Raw genomic sequence first — 21,232 nt, forward strand, 5'->3', positions numbered from 1 at the left:
TATAGCAAAAGGACAGATGTTCATCCTACATATTTAGCTTGATAATATCCCCACTCAAAAAGCCAAACCTCCCTCAAATACTGCATCTGACTGCAGTTGTGTTTTAATGTTTTCAGGCTTTATTGGCACTGTGTTTGCAGATGGGAAGACACAAGAGGAAAACACAATGATCATTCTTGCTGTATTGCTCAGGTGATGTTTTTTGGCTGTGCCTCGTGTGGGTTGGAGCCAGGTTTGGGAGTTCTGGGTGGTATCAGGATCTGTGTGTCAGAAAAATAGAGAGCTGGACTGTTGGTGGATGGCTTCTTCAGGCATCTTGCAGCAAGATTGCAATGCTTTGCGTGGCTTTGTCTTAAAATTGTAAGTTTATGAGAGATGTCACTTCGTTCTGGAGATGCTTCTGAACTGTTTATGCTTTTCTCCTACACTCTTCTGAGAGACTTCCCTGTGTTATGGTTATAATATCATTGCATAGCTTCTATCAGTTTTTTGATTCTTTCCTTCTGAAAAAAAAAATGCAGTGTACTTTCCCACAGAATTTGAGGAATTGTAATAAGAACTGTGTTCAGTTTACTACTGGTCTGTCTTCTCCTGTTTGTTCATCCATGTGATGCTTTCTTCTGTTCTTCTTTCTTTAGCGGAAAGGAGCTGTAGGAAAGGAGGATTCCTCTTCTCTAGTTTACTAATGTTCAGGTAGGATGTGTAATTTAGTTCTGGTGTCCAGTAGCAATGTGGGAGGATATCAGAACTGGTTGTCTCAAAGGAAGAGGAGGATGATACTGTGCACTTGGATTGCTCATATATGGCCTTACCTTAAATGCGCTACTATAAATTTGAAATTAGCCTATTTGTGCAAATGAAATTTAACAGAACAGCACAAGATAAAGGAGACTTGGATTGTCAAACAGGCTATTTAATTCCACTGATTTCCAGTTTTCCTTTCTGTATAAATTCTTTTCTGTATAAACGATCCTGTTCTCTGCTCATAGATCAAGTTAAGCATGATACTTTTTATTCTAGATGTTTGTGGCAAGACTCTAACTCTTTTATGTCTCAATTTCTTTGCTCTGTTGGAAAAAGGTTTTCTTTGACAGCACATCAAATTTTATTGAAATTCTTGACATTAACTACTGTATTAAGAATAAAATATTGCATCCTATAGTTCTCTCTCTAGTTTATGTGACTATTTTCTTTTGTCTGGAGTTCTACAGACATGTAAGAGCTGCAGTTGGAAATTTACTGCTGAGTATTGGAAGACAACTGAGTGTCATTCTTTGTATATGCTTTCAAGCTACTTTGGCTGAGGATGATGAAGTGATTCTTCAAGCAGTGATACGTCAGTGTGTTATGAGGAACCATTTCAACTGAGGCACTGTTGTTAAAATGTTGACTATTTAAGATGGTTTGGAATATCTGTGTGGAGTCAGTTCTCATTATAATCCTGCTTTACAGCATTTCATAGCCTATTTTCTTTCTTTGAAATGGAGACCTATTCCTACTTTGAGGCATAATGGGGATGGATGTGGTTGCCAGCACATGACTTGAAGGGAAGAGCCCTAACTAACAAAAATTGGGCTTTTTTGCTAAATACCTACTTCCCTTTATGTTCCTTTCCTTGTTTAGTGATTCCTGAACCATGAAAGCTCTGTCTTTGCTGAATGGAAATCAGTAGTTTTAATAATAGAATTTATATTCATAGTATAGATTTAAACCACTTCAGTAGTTTTAATAATAGAATTTATATTCATAATATAGATTTAAACCACTTCAGAGAGGTTGCTTTATATTCTTTGTTTGTTGATACTACTAAGAAAAGATTAGAACTGTGCAATCCTTACAGGCTGCAACCTCTTGAACACTTCAATTGCAATTCTGATTACCATTCTCACTGACAGCTGCTATACTGAAAAGGAAGGTAAACATGAAAGATGTGATACTGTATCATAGTGCAGGACTGCCTGAGTCTGCATTGTGTGCCATTAGCAGGCAGTAAATCAGCTGCTCTGCGCTAGAGCCAGAAACCAGTAGCTTTCACACTTGCTGCCTGTTTCCCACTCATTGTGAAGCCCTGCCCTATCACTTGATGGACCTGGAAAGGAAGCAGGGAGGAAGCAAATGCCACTGCTAGTTCAAAATGTTCCAGTGTGTTTGGAAAGTTTGAGCAACAGCCTGGGTGAGAAGAACAGGACCTTATTGACAGGGTTCAATCCTAGTCAAGTCTGTTATACGTCAACTTTCTAAGTAGTCACAGCCTGTCTTTTTTCATCTCCTTTCCAGTCAGGGTTTCCTACTTTCTCCTCCTTTTCATGTATTTTGTTTTATTTACTTGGATGTGTAACTAAGGGGTTTTGTGGAGTTTCCTGATCCACCTCTGCTAAATCCTAAGCAAGTTACTATTGAAAGATACAGCTATATTAAAAATGTCTGCCCTTACTCCCATATTTCTCTGATGTTTCCATTGCACATTAGTTTCTCCCCTCAGTGGGATCTTGCTCTGTGTGATGGACAGAAGCACACACTATTCCCATGATTCCTTGGCAAACATGGCTTGTCATGCTCCCTAGTCTGACTGTTCTGGTTATGGCTACTGAAAACTGGTAAGCACCTGCATACTGTACACATAGTAGGCAAAATGTAAATGTAAACTGAGTCATGGTTTCAAGATCTTCTAGACTGTAGATGATGATGAAACATTTGCACCGTAATGGCGTTAATTTTTTTTATACTGGAAATTTAAACATGGCAGTACCCCCTACTACTGTGCAGAAATTTAGGCATGATTTTGATATATCATCAATATAACAATGATCTGATTAGCACTCTTCACTGGCCATCATGCTGCTTTATGGCCTCCCAGAGCATCTCAAATTTCTTATTTTGCTGTGTTATTCTCTTTGGGCTGTCTTGAGATGTGGAAAGTTGGTTTAATGTAGAGTGAGAGAGGAGTTCTGTAGAAACATGGCTTAAAACAGAAGGCCAAAGAGATGTGTTCAGTTTCTTTCTTTAGTTTTTCTGGCCAGGATCATGTCAAGGCAAACACGTGCAATATAGCTTAAGCATTTGAGTCAAGGTGGTGTTCCATGTTTTTGTGGTATTCCTGAAGCAAGTCAGTTGACTCTGGAATGATCTTAGATTATTATTCACTGTGTTGGTTAGTACTCATTCCAGATGGATGAGCTCTGTTGGACTTTTGCAGTGTTACGTACAGATTTATAAGGATACTGACTTAGTGTATTTGTAATCCTGGCAATAGTGATGTTAGGAAAATCATTTTATTTCGAGAAAACACACACTAGCATATGTTCTGAAGTATTTGTTTTGTGTTAGTTTAATAATATGAGCTTGACAAGGATTTAAAAGGAGGAGAAGAGGAGCCCTCTCAGCCCTCAATGATATACAGACTGTAAAGATGGCCTGTATGCTGTAGTATAAATATAGGATGTGCTAGGGATGTTTTTGAAAAACTCAATCAACAGGCAGAATTATTACTGCTTTTAGATTGTTGCACTCACTCCTTCTGCGAGCAGAGATGCAAATGAGACATGATGCTACAGAAACTTATTGGTCCTGTTAGTGTGCTAAGCTTTTTTAGAATGTTTTTCCTTCCCTATCTCCGAAATAGTTCAAATTCAATAACTGCGGTTAAGATATTTTGGAAAGATGTCCCTAGACACTTTTGAATCTCTTCCCAAGTTCCATTATGGAGACAGGAGTTCTGAACCAGTGTTTGTAAGCAAGTTATCTTAAAATATACTGTGTCTAGTCTAAAATTAACCAAAAAGCATCCATAGTATTCTAGGTCAGTGCATAAATCTGGAGAAGTCAAAGCATATGCTTGCTACCCCAACTCATTGCAAAAATTTTTTCTTCCTTTTTTGGGACCAAAACCAGTCCAAATCTCCCAGGCCCATTCACTGTGTTTCTAACGTTTTCCTATATCTTACTCTTCCCAGGATGGATCGTACTTGGCTGAGTTCCTGCTGGAAAAAGGCTATGAGGTGAGTGACTCAGTGACTGACTGCAGCCTGATGGAATCACTTGGATGCTGCAGCTCTAGCTTCCTTTGCTTCTGTCCTTCTCTGTGTATGTTTTCCACTCAACCCTAGATAACAAATCAAAACTCCAGAGAGGAATGTGCAACATGGCCTGTAAGCACGCCAGCTTATTGTACTATTTATCATCTAATGTCCACTGGTGGATTCCCTCTTCTCCTTGGGGTATATCTGCTTAGTGTGTTTCCCGCCAGCTCAGATAAGCAACAACCTGTGCAAGCCAAAACTGTAAGGAATTAAGGAATAATTTATGATTCAGTGTACCATTGAAAGGAACGAGGATCTCTTTTTTTCACTCTTGACACAAAAGGCCCTCTTCAGCAGTTGTACTTCAATGAAAACGTTGTATTTTCCTTTCTTTGTTTTTAAACAAAAAAAAAAAAAAAAACCAACCAAGCAACTTTAGGCTTTCTGTAGTGTAACTTTCCACTCGCTTTTCCTGGATTCATTATATTTTTACTTATTATACGTTATTTTTCTTTTTAAAATAAAATTAGATTCCTTTTCTGGGTAACTTTAGCTAAATTATTGTTTTTTTTCCTGTGGACCACCAGTATAACAATCACATTCCTGTGGGTTTGTCTGATGGTTCACCATATTAGTCTTGAAAGATTCCTCCAGAAGGAATGTCAGTGGAAGAAAAAGGAAGGAAATGAATGATCAAATGAATCTCTTCACAGTGCCTTTCCTGGCTCAATAAAATGTAACACACGTTCTACAACACTGGCTTATTACTTAGAACATTACTTTAGAACACTGTTTTATAGCTTGGTAAGAAGTCTCTTCTCATCAGGTTTGCACTTTCCATGCTTTTGCATGTGGTTAGTCTCTTTTTTTTTTTTTTCTCACTACATTCCTCCTACTACTTTGTTGATTGATCTACTTACTGGTGTGGTTTTTCAGTGTTGTAAACTGATGAATTCTGCAATTTCTTCATTCTACTTGGGGAAAGAGAATTATTCTGGTTGCTTCTACTGTCTCCCAGGTAAAAGTATGTGTTTCTTAGTCCACAGTGAAATTGAGAACTGCTAGCTGCAGCTAAAAGTAAATATTATGGACTCCATGTGGAAATGCATGGGCCCTTTTCATTGCAGAAAGATTGCACAGGATTCTTCATTTCTGTTCCTCAAATCTCCATCTATTTGAAGTTCTTTACTGTGTTCTTGGCTCAGGACCTCTGCTCCTGAATAATTGAACACTGGGGTAAAAGTGATAAAGTCACTTGTTTTACGCTTACTTTCTTTTAATTGCGATCTACCTAAAGATCAAGTCCTATTGAGAAAAACACAGATCTTTCATTCTTAACTAGATTTACCAGTCTGCACGTGTTTTAGCTTGTCGCAGTTTGTTTCACCTGTCCTGTGCACTCAATGGCATCTTTCATCATTATTTACAGTAATATTGCTATCATGGATTAAGCATTTGGCAGGCTTGCTTTCTTTTGTATGTGTGTACCAGAAAAAGGAGTGAAAGGCTTTATTTAAAAAGAAAATGAAAAAAAAACCAAAAAAACAACCCTGGGGTTCTGGGTTTTCCTGTTTTTGCTGGATGCATGAGGCCCTCTGGCTTTACTTTAGGAAATATTTTGAAGTCTTGTTGTAATTGCATTTAATATATCTCATTGTCAAACATTGGTATCACAATCATTCAGGTGACACAAAACTCTTGCAAGTATGGTCTCTCATCTTTGAGCTGGCAGGGCTTGACTTAGTCAATTTTTTTGTGTGGACTTTAACTTCAAGGTGACTTAAGTCATGTAATTGATAGATCAGATGTCTCTCATCAGGCTTTAGGCCGAAATGTCTCATATTTCTAGAACAATTGTGGAATACTTTTTAGCTTCCTTAACAGTTTTGAAGTATCAAATTCTTCTGAAGTATTAGCTTGCTCATCAGAACAGCTGTTTCATTTAAGTAACCAAAATATCACCAACATCATTTGCAGAAGGTATATTATAATGGAGCTGCCATTTTTTGTATTTCTCTGTAAACCATATGTTCCTAGAAACTGCAACATTTTGTAAATTACTTTGAGAGGGATTTTAACTGCGTTCCTTAAAACTTGCATTGATTCCTAAAGAATGTATGTATAAATTTTTATGGATGTGTCTAATTTCCCCATTGATCTTCAAGATGTAAATAACTTGCTCAGTTATAGAGTGCTCAACGTTTGGATGCTAGAACAAGGTATTTTATGTCTGTAGTGTAGCTGGGTGATAGAGATTTTATGCAAGCAAGTTGATGCTATAGATTTATCTAAGTTGTATGCGTGAAGCTCTTTGGCAGTAATTACAGACCTCACTGCCAAAATGTTGTTCATAAAGCTGGTCTCGTTCTGATGTGGCATTAAGTTTCAGGCATAAGATGGAATAAAATGTGTTTTATGTGAAAATAAAAATTTTCTTGCTGTGTAAATAAGAATAGCTCATGCTATCTGTGCAACAAAACAAAAACTTACCATCTTTTCCTGCTGGTGTATTCTCACAACTTAAGATAGTGTGAATGAGTGAAGTGGCCCAACTTAACGAGGTGTTGGATGCGTCAAGTTGTAAGTGTTCACTTTCTGAAATACAGAACAGTATGAAAGGGAGGGCAGTCAGATGCTAACTTCACTTGTGCACAGTTCCTGCAGCTGTTAACCAAGGGTAACGTGAAGTTTGGCAGTAGGCATGGGGCTATCTTACATAAAGAGGAAACACAATCTGTGTTAGAACAATTTCTCTAATGTATTAGACACAAACAGGCCTTTCTTTTAACATTAGTCAGAGCTGCTGCTTTTTCACCAACCTATTTATCGTGGCTGGTTAGAGGAAATTCCCAACCAGTGTTTCAGTCTTAGAGTTGCTTGTGTGTCTTGTAACCCATCTGAGAACATTGACTCACAAGGTACAAAAAATAGGGCTGACTGTTCAGTCTGTTTTTCCAAGACACCAGAAAGTGAATAACAGCTGTTTTCTAAAGCATCTTTGGACCTTGCTACTGCTATTCTTTCTTCTGCCCACCTCTTTCCTTTCCCTGGTGCTGAATTTTGCTGTTGCTTTTTACATGCCCATCAACTTTGGCCCTGGAAAAGCTGCTTTGTAACCAAATACCAGTGATTATCTTGAGATTCACTAATTGCTTCTCCAACTCCGCTAACATTGATGGGTTTCATTTACAAGGACATGTGATGCTCTAGGTCAGCTTAGTATTTTCTGCACTACATGTGGTACCTGGGCTGCCAGGGTTGTCAACAAGGCAGAAGGTGAAAACACTTGAGGCTACTAAAATGACAACATCAGAGCACATCATGAAGTATTTTGTTATAAATTGGATAATTGTGTGCCTTTAAAATGGAGACGCTGATGGGGCTAGATGCATGTATCTGAAAAGAGAGAAGGTGGCTCTCCTTTGTCTTAAAGCATTAATGTTGAGAATATTTTACAAATTGAATCACCTCTTATGTTTACTGTTTCCTTTTGTATTTTTCCATGTTTAATCTCCAGGTGCATGGAATTGTTCGTCGATCTAGTTCTTTTAATACAGGCCGGATTGAGCATCTCTATAAGAACTCACAGGCTCACATTGAAGGAAGTAAGATTTTTTTTATATTTAATGCTTTTTTAGTTTCCTTATTGCTGGAACAAGGTTCTTGGGAGCAGGAAGGGAATCTCAGTTTCTTCTGACTTAAAAGTAATGATTAGTTAATGCAATTAAGCTGTACTTGACTTAGGATTAGTTATTAAAAAAAACAAAAATAAACACTCCAAAACTGAATAGCTAAGCTTTCCTTTTCTGTTAGCTGCTGTCTCACAGAAAATCAGTGACTTTTCTATGATCCAAGTGTGAAAAAGCATAGATATTCTTACGTGTTAACAAGAGGCAAAAGTGAAAAGCACAGGAAGGCGCTTTCTATTATTCATAATTACTGACATAGTTTTTAAGTCATGGCAATAACAAATTGGCTGACCCTCCAAACATACTTATGAGGTTGAAAGCATTGGGGTTTCAGAGCACTCAATTTTTTTTTTTTTAAGGCAATTATCTATAACATTTTTTTTTTTTTTTTACCAGTACATTCTTGATGCACTTAAATAGGCTTTTATACATGACCAACAGCATGGAATCTCATGCTTACATAGATTTTTTTTTTTTGGATTAATTGCTTTTCTCTTCTATTTAGTTTGTGACCTCCCTTCATGCAATCCGTCCCACTTGCATAGGACAAAATACTGTATAGTAAGAGGGTCACATGTTGGATGGCATGTTTCTAGAACAACTTGTTTGTATCAGGATGATGAATTCAGGCTTAACAGAAGCCTTATTGCGTGGTCTTTCTAAGAGGAGTAAAATATTGAGCTGCTCTGTCAACAGGGATGTTCTGCACTCAGTTTCTTTTTCTCATGAGCTTTTTTGTGTCTGATGTAGGTGACAGTTTGGAAAAGCCTATATGACAGTATAAGTAAAATGTAATCAGTTCTTGTTTACAACTGGATGAATGCTTGGACCTTTAAAGTCTGCATCCATGGGAATGATTACGTATTTTTCCTGAAGGATTTGCTCTTGGGAAGTTGCTGGGAACTTTCTGACAATGGTTTGTGTTACTTTGATAATCTGGAAATGGTTACATTTTAGTGCCATTTCTTGGTATTTTGCTGTAAGGAGATGTTAACTCTTCAGTTAATGAGAAGAAGTAGTGTTGGTTCAGGAGGAGTTTGGAGGATTAAGTGTTTTGAATGAACATGTAGTTCTTCACATTGCATATTTCTAAAGTTGTGCAGAATGAAACAGCCTTAAAGAAACTTGAATGTCTAAGGTGTTACCTCTAAAAATTTCCATGCTGTCAGCAAATTTTGTCTTTTGAACCATAATGAAGCAGAGCCTAACTTTACTGTAATGTGTATGTAATGCAGCTTTTAGATTTCTCTTAATTCTTTGCTTGTCTTTCATTTTTAAAGAACGTGAGTGAATTTTCTGTGAATAGTTTCTGCTTACTGTACATTGCTACTTTAACTATCCTCTTGAAGCATACTCAACCCTATGTTTCCAACGAGGACAACATAAGAACTGTGTCCCGTGATTTAAATTTGACTTACCAAGTAAAAGCAGGCAAAAGAGATCAAAAAGGAGTCCATATATTATGAGGACAAGATATGAATATGGAAAGCCATTTGAGAAGATAACATATATTGCAGATATGTATACAAGCATTTGAGAATTGGAAAAGAGAAAGAGAAAGCAGACCTTAAATATCACCCCACTTCTTATCTCATTTTCCTTTAACTGAGGAACAGTAGCCATATGAATTGAAGGAGAAAGAATTGGATTTGGAATCTCAGGAAAGTCTGCTCCATGGCAACCGGTTTGAAACAATGAGTTTCCAGGCAGTAATAGAGGAAGCAAAGAAGCAATAGTGATTGGTGTGAACAAACCAAATTTCTTTTTGCCTTGTGTTCTTCCCATGAACTGATTACACATTGCAGGATGGGATGTAGGTGATCTTCATAGACAGAGAATCTCTGAATCCCCCCAAAAGAAAAACAGAAGGAAAAATGTGTTCCTTTAGCTGCTGCTTGCTGAGGAGACTTTTAGATTGGAAAAATTTCAATATCAACCAGTGCTTACCCAAAGGTGTTGGCATTTAATCTGTTTATGAATATTTGCCCCAAATAAACTGTTTCTGGTAGATCTTTTCTGCTTAGCAGATGACAGCCGAAAGACCTCTTTTTCAAGGATGTGAAAGTGTGAACAGTGCCTTGTGTCCTGCTCTCCATTTAAAAGATATTTAAACAAGAAACTTCAAAGCTGATGGGAGACAAAAATGGGTGTCATAGTGACAGCTTTAAAGTATACATTTAATTATGGCAGAGCATCTCTACTGCTCAACTCAACCCGGGTGGCAGCCCTCCATTCCCTAGAGTAAGGAAGCTCAGAGACCAGTCTCTGAGGTGGATGATAGCAGAACTGGATGTCTTTGGCATAGGAAAAGGGAGCCTGGCTATGATGCTGTTTCCTCTGTTGCTCTTTGCCTGTGGAGGAAGTAGCAGTTATTTCAGACAGGTCTTCTGTCTGGGGCCTCCTGTTGTAACAGCATCACCTCGAGCATTTTCTCCTAAAGTCTGGCCTGGCAGACAGGGAGGCTTCATTTAACTTCCAGATGAAGTAAGAAGAGGAAGATATGCCAGGTGACCTAGGAGAAACTTTTTCTGGTGCAGAAAGGGCAGTGCATTTCAGTTCTTCCCTGCTCTGCCAACACCTATGTGTTATCTTGAAGAAAGTAGCAACCACCATCAGAGAAAATGGTGAAGCGGTGCTTGCTAGTTATCTCTGTTAGGGTGGCAAGAAAAATGCAGCAGTTCATAAGGTGGTCTGGAGGCTGATGATTTTGGGGATTGTAGTTTAGCAACAATATCCAAATATTTTGGTTGTACAAATGTTTGGGATCTTTTGCACGCTGTGGTCTGTGATCAGAACTTGTTTCATGTACCGAATTTCATAAACACAACTTGCACATCTGAACAGTGTTTTAAAAATTGTGGTTTCTTGTGATAAACCTTGCATTTTAGTTTGGGAATTGAAAGGAGAAGACAATCTGTGGATGATGCATCCTCCAGAAGAGTGATTATTGTCAAATGAGAAGGCAGCTAAACTGTTTTGAATAAGGGTTTTTTTTATCTTAGAGCGGTGTAAACATCAATGTACTAAGGGCAGTAACGTTATCAAATGAAAATTGATGTAAATATGGCATCTAAATGGGAAATACTGGTGATAGGTAAGCAGTTGGACTGGATGATATTAGAGGTCTTTTCCAACCTTGGTGATGCTGTGATTCTAAATGTGACAGCTGTTCGATTAACATTTGTAACATTTTTAATAGATGTGGTTAGCAGTGTGGTGTTCCTAAAAATAAGATGTTTTATTAGAGTGAACTTATCTTTTCAATAAGGTCTTAACAGGTGAGAGTCTGAAACCTATGATAAGTCCATAAGCCATTCCAGCCTGCTGTATTTTGATAGAAACTGGACTCTTGTTCTTGCCTGCCTTTTTACATGCGAATTAGAAATAATTAAACCAGGAAAAGATAACATGCATGACTGATATTTCTGTGTCTGAGATGTGTAGTATCATGAAACATGTTTTATTGCTAGTTATGTTTTTATATGTATGCTTATTTATAAACATAGTAACATGTAACAACGTTATTTTATATGTATGCCTAAGTTATTAAAAAGGCCTGCAATAGAAAGATTGGAAGCCTGAACTAAAATAATACTCTTTTGGGTGGCTTACGGCTGAAATTCAGTATGTGGCATTGGTCAAATATATATATAAATTGGCTTAACAAATTATAAGTTATTGAGGAAATGCCAAAAAAGGTTGCTAGGTAAGTCACGTTATTAAAAAGAATCTAAAATAGTATTTATTATTGTAGAGAAATGTATATTGTGAGTAAAGAGTTAAAAACAAGCAATTCTTACTTAGCTAGTGTTCTCCATTTTTTCCAATTACTGTTTTTGAACTTTAAGCCTGGGATAGAATCTGGATGAAGAATGCTGTATTGGTATTAAAGTATATTAACTGTATGTTCTTAAACTCTGAAGACATGAAGCTGCACTATGGTGACCTCACGGACAGCACCTGTCTGGTGAAGATCATTAATGAAGTCAAACCCAATGAGATATACAACCTGGGAGCTCAGAGCCACGTCAAGGTGAGCTGAGAACAATGAGTGAGTGTTGATGGAGATGTATCAGTATATTTTTTGTTTAACTTGCCACATATATAACCGTTTTAATAAGTTCTGCATTTGGTAAATACTAAATAATTGTACTTGCTGTGGTGCTGAGTTATGGCATGAGTTTGGAGACTGACTACATAAGCAGATATTGGAAATTGGTGAGCTTAAATTTTCATTATCAACAAGATCTCTAGGTTGAGAAATCAATTTTTTTCTACTGTTTGCAATAACTTTCTCTGTGCAGCATACTGGAGATCAAACCTGTGGAGAAATTGTACACTGTTACATCAGACATCAATTATAAACACGTTTGCATTAAAGTTTGTGAAAGGCTTTGCTTATACTGATTTTCATGTAGATGGTATTTTTGTCTGACCTTTAAATAGAGAAAATGGCTTTGCTACAGCTTATGGCTTTACTAATTTTTTTGATAGAAAATCAAGTTAAAGAAACTGAAACTGCCAAGACTTGACCTTGGCAAAAAATTGCTGCGTTATACTGGAGCATGTTTAATAGAACAGATAACTTTAATTTGTGCTATACATATGTATGTTAAGCTGTATTGTTTTATGTTCAGCTCAATTCACTGGCAGGTGAACTTTGTTTACTTGCCAAAATCTCATTTATACTCCCTGCCATGATTACAAACAAAAACTGGTGGCCAAGTAAATTGTTAGCCTTATGCCCTTTCCTTAGTGTGTGCAATGTGAAAGTGTTCCTCAGCAGTAATATTCCCTAGCTTCTCTTGAGGTTAGAACTGAGGGAGCATTTAAGTTTAATGAAAACCAGCTTGGTTTTATAAATCAGCTTTCCTATAGAAAGCCATCTGTTGCTCCTATCAGTGCAAAGTTCTATGAGGAAATCATGATGAAAGACTCCAGCTATTGATAAGGCAGACAGGAGAATATAAAGATGAAATGGGAATAATCTTTGAATTGCTTGTGTGATTGAGTTAGGCAGTTTGCTCTATGCTATGCGTGAGTCTGATTAGGGTTTTTAGATTGGGTACAGCACTGTAAGAACAAGTCTAACATGGTTCTAAGGGCAGCTCTGGTTCAGAAGGCATTTTAGCTGCTGCTTTATAGAATTGAAATGGCAAATCGTTCCAGGTACTTGCAGACCAAGTTCAGATGTTTCAGTGCTTCATGTCTTAAACCATTTCAGCAGTTAACAATCTCCATGGAATTGGCTTGTGTCCCCTAGGGAATGGGTCTAGAACTATGCTATCTCCATGTGCTTATTGCATTTGCTGGCAGCTTAAATCACAACTCTGAGAGGTAGTAAAGGGATGATGGTGGTGGTGAGGCTGCAGTAGATTCTTAGATAATATTGACATGGGCTCTGGGAAAGTTGATTCCTTAGGTATTGAACAAAGTTCATGCAGCGAGCCTATGCAGATCTGGTGCTGACTCTTAGCTTTTGAAACTCTAAAGTGCCATGGAGCACAGTGAGGGAGACCTGAAGAAGCTATCTCATCAGCTAGCATGAATGCAGCAGACCAATGCTTAAGCAGTGTCAAGAAGCCCTACTGTACCTAGGTGAAACCTTGTTGGGGACTTTGAGGAGGTGCGTGCTTATTGTGCTTCGTAATATCTCCAATAATAGTTCTGTTGTTGCAGCTGGGGAAATAATCAAAGTACCCCTTGCCTAATTAAAATGACTGTGGACTTCACTAGGCTTTTGATAGGACTTAAAATATGTATTAAAAATCATAGATTTTACGAAGTTGGAAAAGACCTTTAAGATTGTCAGATCCAACTGTCAACCCATCACCACTGTGTCCAGTAAACCATGTCCCTAAGTGCCACATTTGCATGTTTCTAGACAGTCCAACAGCATTCACCATTTGAAAACAATTCCCAGGATTAGAAGAGAGGGGTTAGAACTTGGCCGCTTGTTAAGAGTGAGGGACTTTCCCAGAGGACTTAACATTTCTTGCCATTATACTTTGCTGATGTAAATGTACCACTTTTGCCTGTGTGCAACATGTTTAGAGAAGGAAGAAAAAAAGACTACTAATCTTAGCTTACTTCACATTCTGGTCACTTAGAACCAGTGACGTCTTCAGTATGTTTTGGTGCTGTTTATGTTGGCATGTGTTTATGTAGAATAAAGTTTTTTTTAAAAAAATTGCTCTCGCTTCCAGTTAGTTTTATGTGAGCCATGCTGAAATGAAGGAAAACAAAATAATAGGAAGTTGGTCTGGTTTCCTACAGGAAACCAATGAAGATGAAATTGGTTCTTGGAATGAGCCCACGGTAGTCTGGGAAATACTGTCAGAGAAGACTTTTTTCTGAATCATAAATAGTGAAGATTATGACTCATAAAATAGGTCACTGGGAGGCTGTTCTAGTCTTCTACATGGGAGAAAGTGAGAGAAGGCTGAAACTTAGTCATTAAAAACAGTGAACTTAACAAAATGATATCATCAGTAGGAACAAATTATCCAGTATGCATTCCTGTCTGTTTTGAGGAGAAATAGGGATTAGCTACCCATACTGTAACTTGTGTGTTGGGTGTTTGGAAAACTGGCACATTCACTTTAGAGCAACTTCAGCCTCTTGTTCTCTGTCCAGTCTTTGTGTCTTCCTGCTCTGGCTCTCAGTGCTTTGAGTGTTGCTCATGGCTTGTTTTCGTGTAAGTTTAATGGGAGAAATTGTCAGTATATTCTAAATAACAACAAATTATGTATAGGTAGTGTGCAGATGACTTAAAGTTCGTAGCAAAACTCTACTTGTACACCTCTCAGTTGAATGCCTTAGAAATCAATTACTGAAATACTACTCTATTTTCCTTTTTGCATGGAGTTTCAGTATATGCACCCATAGATGGATATGACGGATGTGCAGATAACCACAACTATTCTGTTTACTTTAAATTATGTGAAGTTTGGGGGATTAACATCCTAGATTTTCCCTTATTGTTAACATTTGGTGCCAAAAATTTTGTAGCAAGTATGTTTTATGGTACATGAAAATGAGTTGATTTCTATGTGATGTTGAAAGGTAAGGTCTTACCTGTACGTAACTATGTTTAAAAAGTCAGTATATGCTGTGTTTTTTACCTAACAAAATGTGTGCAGCTTCTTTTTCGTTAGTTTACTTTCTATTTATTCCTTGCATGTACTGGTGTCTGCAGAATTTCAACTAACCATGGTAGAATTTGCTTCTTAGAGGTGAGATTTAAGAATCCAGGGGACTTGAATAAAAGTCTCTTTACACTTAATTGTTTTAGTCAGCTTTATCTCTAGGCCCTCTTTTTTTTCCTTATATATTTGTCTTCACTTACAAAGAGGCCTTTTAGTATCTTCTTTCACCACACAGATGATATAGGCTGGCAAAGGTAAAGAACTTGTGAATTTCCAATTCGTTTACTTGCATCAAATGCTGACTCATAGTTGTTGTGAACCAAGCATTATCAACCATTCCTCCCAGTTTTTTGTTCTTTGTAGACTTACTGAGGATGTGGTCTGTTCCATTATCAAGGTCATGAGTAAAGATGTTGATCAGTATTTGCCTGAGTATTGATTTCTGGAGTATTCAGCTGGTGACTGTCCTCCAAGTGGACTTTCTGCCTTTGGCCACACCACTGAACTTGGCTCTTCAGCTTGTTGTCAGTCCACCTCCCTGTTCGTTTAACTAGCTCAATCTTCCATCATCCATAGACATAATGATCTCACAGAGGGCTATGAGATTAGTCAGGCGTGATTTTGTCTTCATAAATCTAACTTCTGATCATCTTTTTGTCTTTCATATGTTTGAAAATCATTTCCAAGTTGTCAGCTCCCAAAAACTTGTGTATACCCATTTTGTTTAAATAATCCCATCCCTGTATCTTCCTCTACCAGAGGTAAGCTTTGATTGCTCTAGACCTTCCATGTGTCTCAGGGCCTGTGATTCCTTAATATCAGCTTTTATCAGTATAGGCAGGTGAATAGGACATGGAATACCTCAGCCATAAGATGATTTTTGTCACGAAGTCTGCCCTGTTAAGTAGCAGGCCCACATCTTCTCTGGTCATCTTTTTAAATTTTTAAAAAATTTTTTAATTTTGTTTTAATTTTTTGATGCTGATGTAGAAAGTCATCTTACTGACTCAAAAAATGTGCTTTGCTTTGCTTACCCCCGTACCTGTGTATTTGAGTAATGCCTCTATATTCCCTCTGGGTCACTTGTACCTGTTTCCAACTCTTATGTGTTTGCTTTTTATGCTTTAGCCAGGATCTCACTATTTATCATGTGAGCCTCTTGCCACCTATGTATGATCTCATACTTCTCAAGATGAGTCCTTTTTGAGCATAGAGGAGATTTTTGAATATCAGCCAGCTCTTGTGGACCCCTGTTCTCTTAAGGTCTGATTTCACTGGTACCCTACTAAGCAGATCCCTAGACAGTCCAAGTCTGCTCTCTCTATTGAAATCTTTGGTTGTGATCCTGCTTTTTGTCATGCTCATGCCTCTCATTATCCTGAACATTGCAGTCTCATGGGCACTGCAACTAAGGCTGCTCTGAACACTTCTTCCATGTCTCTAAAAATCAGATCTTTATAGCTTTTTTCCTTCTTGTCTATTTGGTCACCTATGTCACACCATCCATGCACTCTATAAACCTGGATTACTTGTGCCCTGCTTTGTTGTTTCTATAGCAGATATCTGTGATAAAATGGAAGGCAATAAAAGGTTCCCCATGAGGATCAGATCCTATGAATGTGAGATTTCTTCTGGTTAACTGGAAAAAGTCTTACTTACTACTATACACAAAGCCTGCTTGCATCCCTGGGCTGCTCCTGACCTAAGGAGTGAAAACCTTAGGGGAGAAAGGATTTCACATTTCTCAGCATTTTTATGGGCTGTACTTTCCTGCAGCTGTATTGCTGCTTTAGAACAACTGCTAGGTGAAGGTAATGCTGTGCAACTCCAAGAAAAGCAGTGTGTGGGACACAGCCTGGAGTCTAGCATCCTTCTGTTTAGGACATAGGTGTGTCAAGTATTTTGAAATATTGTTGAGTCTGTTTTGTTAGTGACATTATAGGGACAGTCCACCTTCAATTTGTGTAGCTAGCATAATTGAAAACAATTTGAGAAAGTCAGGTTAGGGTAGAGTGATTGCCCTGAGGCCATCTCACAAAGGAAGTTACTTCCACTCTATGTGTCAAGTGAGTACTTAGCTTTGAGGAAAGTGAAGGCATAAACTTAAATACCTTAATCCAGATGTTAGTCAAAACTGAGAACTAAAGCCCTTGACTGAGTTCTGTGATGCTTTCAGGGTCTGGAACCAACCCTCCATATAGTACAACTCTCTGCCATGACTCTTATTTTGGAAGTCCTTAAATTTGGTTTGGCTTAGCTTTTAACCATTTCAGTAATTGTAGTAAATTAACTTGTAGTAATTACTAATATTGCCTATTTGGTAGCATGGTTTTGAAAACAGTTTTTCTTTGATAGAGATGTGTGTTAGCACTGTAGTTAAACAGAAATGTTCCCTAGTAGTTTGTGTAAGGTAGATTTTTATCACATGTAAATAGCAATCTTAACAGTGCTATTTATGTGCTTATGTGTGATCCGTAAACTTAAGCAGATTGGTTCCAGTCCTTACATGCTTATTCCTGTCCAAATTTTTATTTCATACAGTTTCACCTATGTGAAATAGATAATTCAAAGAATTAATGGCAAATTTTCTTCAATATTGAATTAGTAACAAAGCTTAAATTGTGCATTACAGCTTGTATAATAAATGTTTTATATGCTGTACCTTATGGTCCTTATTGCTATACAGTTGCATAGGTTGTGCTGTGAAGGTCACAAAAGCTCATGGCCGCTTGGAAAACTAAGGATTCCTTTTTATAAAAAAAAAAAAAAGGAATTTGGGTGTTCAGTGTAACAGGATCTAGTCTAGCTAGTTGGGAAGAATATTAGCATACTTTTGTACTCATTCATAGGCAAATATAAGCCTCAAGTACTATAATTTTATAGAGTTGAAGATGTATGTAGTTATGTTTTATAGAACATTTTACTGTCTCGAGATGATATCCATTTACTTCCAATTTAACATGTATGGCAGTTTGTTTTATTGGCCAGAAAGTGAGGTTCCAATGCTGATTCCTGCTATAATAAAACTATAATTATAGGGCCTTCTGCTCCAAGATAACTCTGCTTTGCAGTGGATCTGTGCACAAGCCTGTAGTAACGTGTGCTTGGGTACCTGTCCTTTTCCTGTCATGTCCAGGATGTCATCCTATGAAGTGCTGAACAGTCCTCATGTAGCTCTGTGTACCCTTTAGCTACTAACTTCAGGTGGTTGGAATTATTCGGTGCCTTTCTGTGTTTTGTCCAAGATGCTCTGTCCTTGTGGGAAGAAGCTGTAGTGCACCAGAGGGCAGAATAAGCCTCCTGAGTGCTTCTTGCTAATGCTTATGTAATGTTCTGTGTGTAGTTTACTAACCCTAAGCAATTGAACTTCCTGTACACAGTCAGATTTTACATAGTTTTACACTTATATTAAGAAATACACAATAATTTACCTGTTCAAATGAATTAAGAAAGGCAATTCAAGTAATAGCTAGCAATTGCCATTTGGTATGTTTGTTCATTTGACCCACTAAATATTTATGGTACTTTACCACTCTTTGTAATTGTGGCCTGTTACTGGCAGACTGCACTCTAAACCAAAATGTTTTCTAACTTAGTGCAGCTATTAATTTTGTTAAACAGGTTAACTTTAATAGCTAAATAACTGTATTATGGGTGTGAATACAAACAAAGAACAATGAAATAGCAGTGTTACTAGTACATATTAGTTATTAGCTAATACAAGCATTAACAAATTGCTTCCCGAACCAAGTGCTGCTTATGTTGGTTCCAGTGAGAATATTAAGGCGTTATGTTTATGGGTCTGTGTTTACTCCACAAAGGATTGTATGCAGCAGCAGTTATGTGAGCATTGCCTCTGCTGTCCCATTCTGCCTCTCCCACTTTCTCCTTAACTATCCCATTTTATCAACAACAAATTTCTCCCTGCCTGTCCTACGTAGTAGGGATTTTTTTCCTTCTCTACTACGAAAAGCAACACAAGACTTCATATGCATTTTTAGATATTCTAACAACTATTGTTTACAGTGTTCTTAGTAACTTGCTAGTTTTCCATTATTCATCTTTTCCTTTGCTTTTCTTAAGGAATGTTTCCTGGGTAAGTACACTGCTACCAATAAGATGTTACATACATACTTATGTGTATTAGGAAAGCAACCATTTTGGGGATGAGGGGACCATTATTTATTATTTCAGTATTTAATCAAATGCTGAGAAGACCAGTCTAAGCCCTCAAACAAAGCTTTTCTATATGATTTAGTAATTAAACAGCTAAAGATTGTTATTTTTCAGTTTCTTTGTAGGTGTCTCTTGTGCTGTCTTGCGAGTAAGGGATGCTTTTTAAGTTGTTGTTCCTGTGCTGCACAGTTGCATGCAAAGCAGGCTGAACCTTGTGATGAATGAAGTGGTGTTTATCTTAGTGACCCTGATGATGGATAAACTACCACCTCTTTCATCTCATGCTTTGTGTGTGGTTTCTGCTTTAAGACTCTGTAATTTGACTTTCTGACTCTGAATTTTAAATCGGTGGTAGTAGTGAAAGGAGATTGCAGCACAACCCATGTTCATTCAGTGCTGTGGCCTGATAGGTGTAGAGAGTTGTTGTTAAAATCAGCTCTCAGTTAGCTCTGTTAAGCTACGTAATTAAAATTAAAGAAAGTCTTTATACAAACCTCAGAATTGTTATCTGGTTTGAAGATATAAATGCAAGAAGGTTATTAAACTAGTTTCCCTTTAGAAAAGAGTGCCTATTAAATAAAATTATTTTAATAAGATCATCGCTACTTTAAATGTAGCAATTTTGAAGTGCAAAAGTGATTACTGAAATGACTTCTGAATCTGATGAACAGGGAGAAGTGATCGAAAAGTCCTTGATAGTTTTCCTTTTAACAGGTGCTGCAGGGGAAGAAAAAGATGGAAAGGGAAGGCAGACACTTGTGGCATTTGTGGTGTTGTATTTTTTCCATCAAATAGATGGCAGCAGAGTGTCATGTACGATGGAGCAGCTCTATTGAGTAATAGTAATGAAAGAGGAATGACACTTCAAGCTGACTTCTATCAACTACAGCCTTGAACAACTTGTAGTTAGTCATAAAATAGCAAAGAAAGCTACTATTTATAACGCAAGTATACAGAGGATGAAGAAGGGTATGAGATGCTAGAAAGTACTGAATTTCTGGAGCAGTTCCAGGTGGCAAAACTTAATCTTATAAGGTATGTCACCCACTCATGCAACGTGATTGAAATCAGCTAACATAATATGCACGTCAAAATAAAGAGACAGAAAGTAAAAGAAAGTATTCACAAGTTGCAACTGAAAGTAATATACAGCTGCCTTGGGGTACTGTAGGAATTGGCCAGAATGCCTATTTTTCAGTTAAACAAGTTAGAGAAAGGAAATGTCAGTCCTCAGTCAGGCAAGCATTTTTTGGTAAGACTTGCTCATGTGTCAGCTTTTTTTTTTTCCTGTAAAGAAAGAGCAGCAGTCTGTAGTGCCCTGATCCCCAAAATTAGATCTGTGGTTAAAATGAACCAAGGTGCAGATCTGCCTTTACAAGTGCTGAAGTAATAATGGTAGTACAGCGATGGGCTTATGTTTAGTGACTGCAAAATATGTAATCATCTAGGCATCTAAGAGGCTTTTGTATACTCATCTACATCTAAAGTTCTGTAGTAGGGCTTTCCCAAGATAAAGATGGAGTTTTGCCTGTGTTTGTAGGCTTTGGCTCTGGTGTTATTCAACACCTGGGATTTTAAGATACTGTAGCAGAGTAGAAAGAGAAACCTGTTACAAATGAATGTTGTATTGGGATTAGAGAAGTCTAGAAATTATGTCAAGGTTGAAACGGTCAATATCAAGTCCTATTTTAGTCATAGAACTTATTTCTCATATGGCTCTGAATGCTACCTCCTGGATAAGCACTAGCTTCACCACTTATTTTTCAGATGCACCTCATTAGGATTTTACTTTCTGTAGGCAGATGTAACCAAATTTCCTGAAAGCTCTTGTAACAACTTGCTATTTGGCAGGCTTCTATTGATAACTTATTTCTCATATGTTTCCTTTTCTTCAAACCCTGTGTCTCAGTGATCCTCTCACCCTTTTGGATGAGTACCTTATGGTACTAAGAAAGCCAAACTACAGCATAATTTCTCTCTTAGAAGTTTGAAGACAAGCAGAGGATTTTCTTTGAAACATTTCAACTAAAGCTAACTGTTGTGAGTCTACTGAGATCAGAGGGTTATATGTGTACAGGAGCATGGGTGATTTTTCACTATTGCTGGTGAAACTGTGGAGAGTACTCACAGAATAGCTCTGATTTCTGGAGTTCTTTTGCTGTCATTAAATTGCTGTTGGTGCAGCAGTGGGAGCAGGTCT

General features: G+C 37.5%; 1 protein-coding gene across 1 annotated transcript in view; it reads left to right on the top strand.

Annotated features, from left to right (window-relative positions):
• GMDS (GDP-mannose 4,6-dehydratase) overlaps positions 1–21,232 on the top strand; it is a 389,872-nt gene that overhangs the window by 48,802 nt on the left and 319,838 nt on the right. The window contains exons 2-4 of the mRNA XM_052697565.1: positions 3,954–3,998; positions 7,537–7,624; positions 11,632–11,741. Coding sequence (XP_052553525.1) covers positions 3,954–3,998; positions 7,537–7,624; positions 11,632–11,741 — 243 coding nt within the window. The remainder of the gene's footprint in view (positions 1–3,953; positions 3,999–7,536; positions 7,625–11,631; positions 11,742–21,232) is intronic.

This window comes from Tympanuchus pallidicinctus, unplaced genomic scaffold (assembly GCF_026119805.1).
Source record: "Tympanuchus pallidicinctus isolate F22 unplaced genomic scaffold, pur_lepc_1.0 scaffold31, whole genome shotgun sequence".
Lineage (NCBI taxonomy): Eukaryota > Metazoa > Chordata > Aves > Galliformes > Phasianidae > Tympanuchus > Tympanuchus pallidicinctus.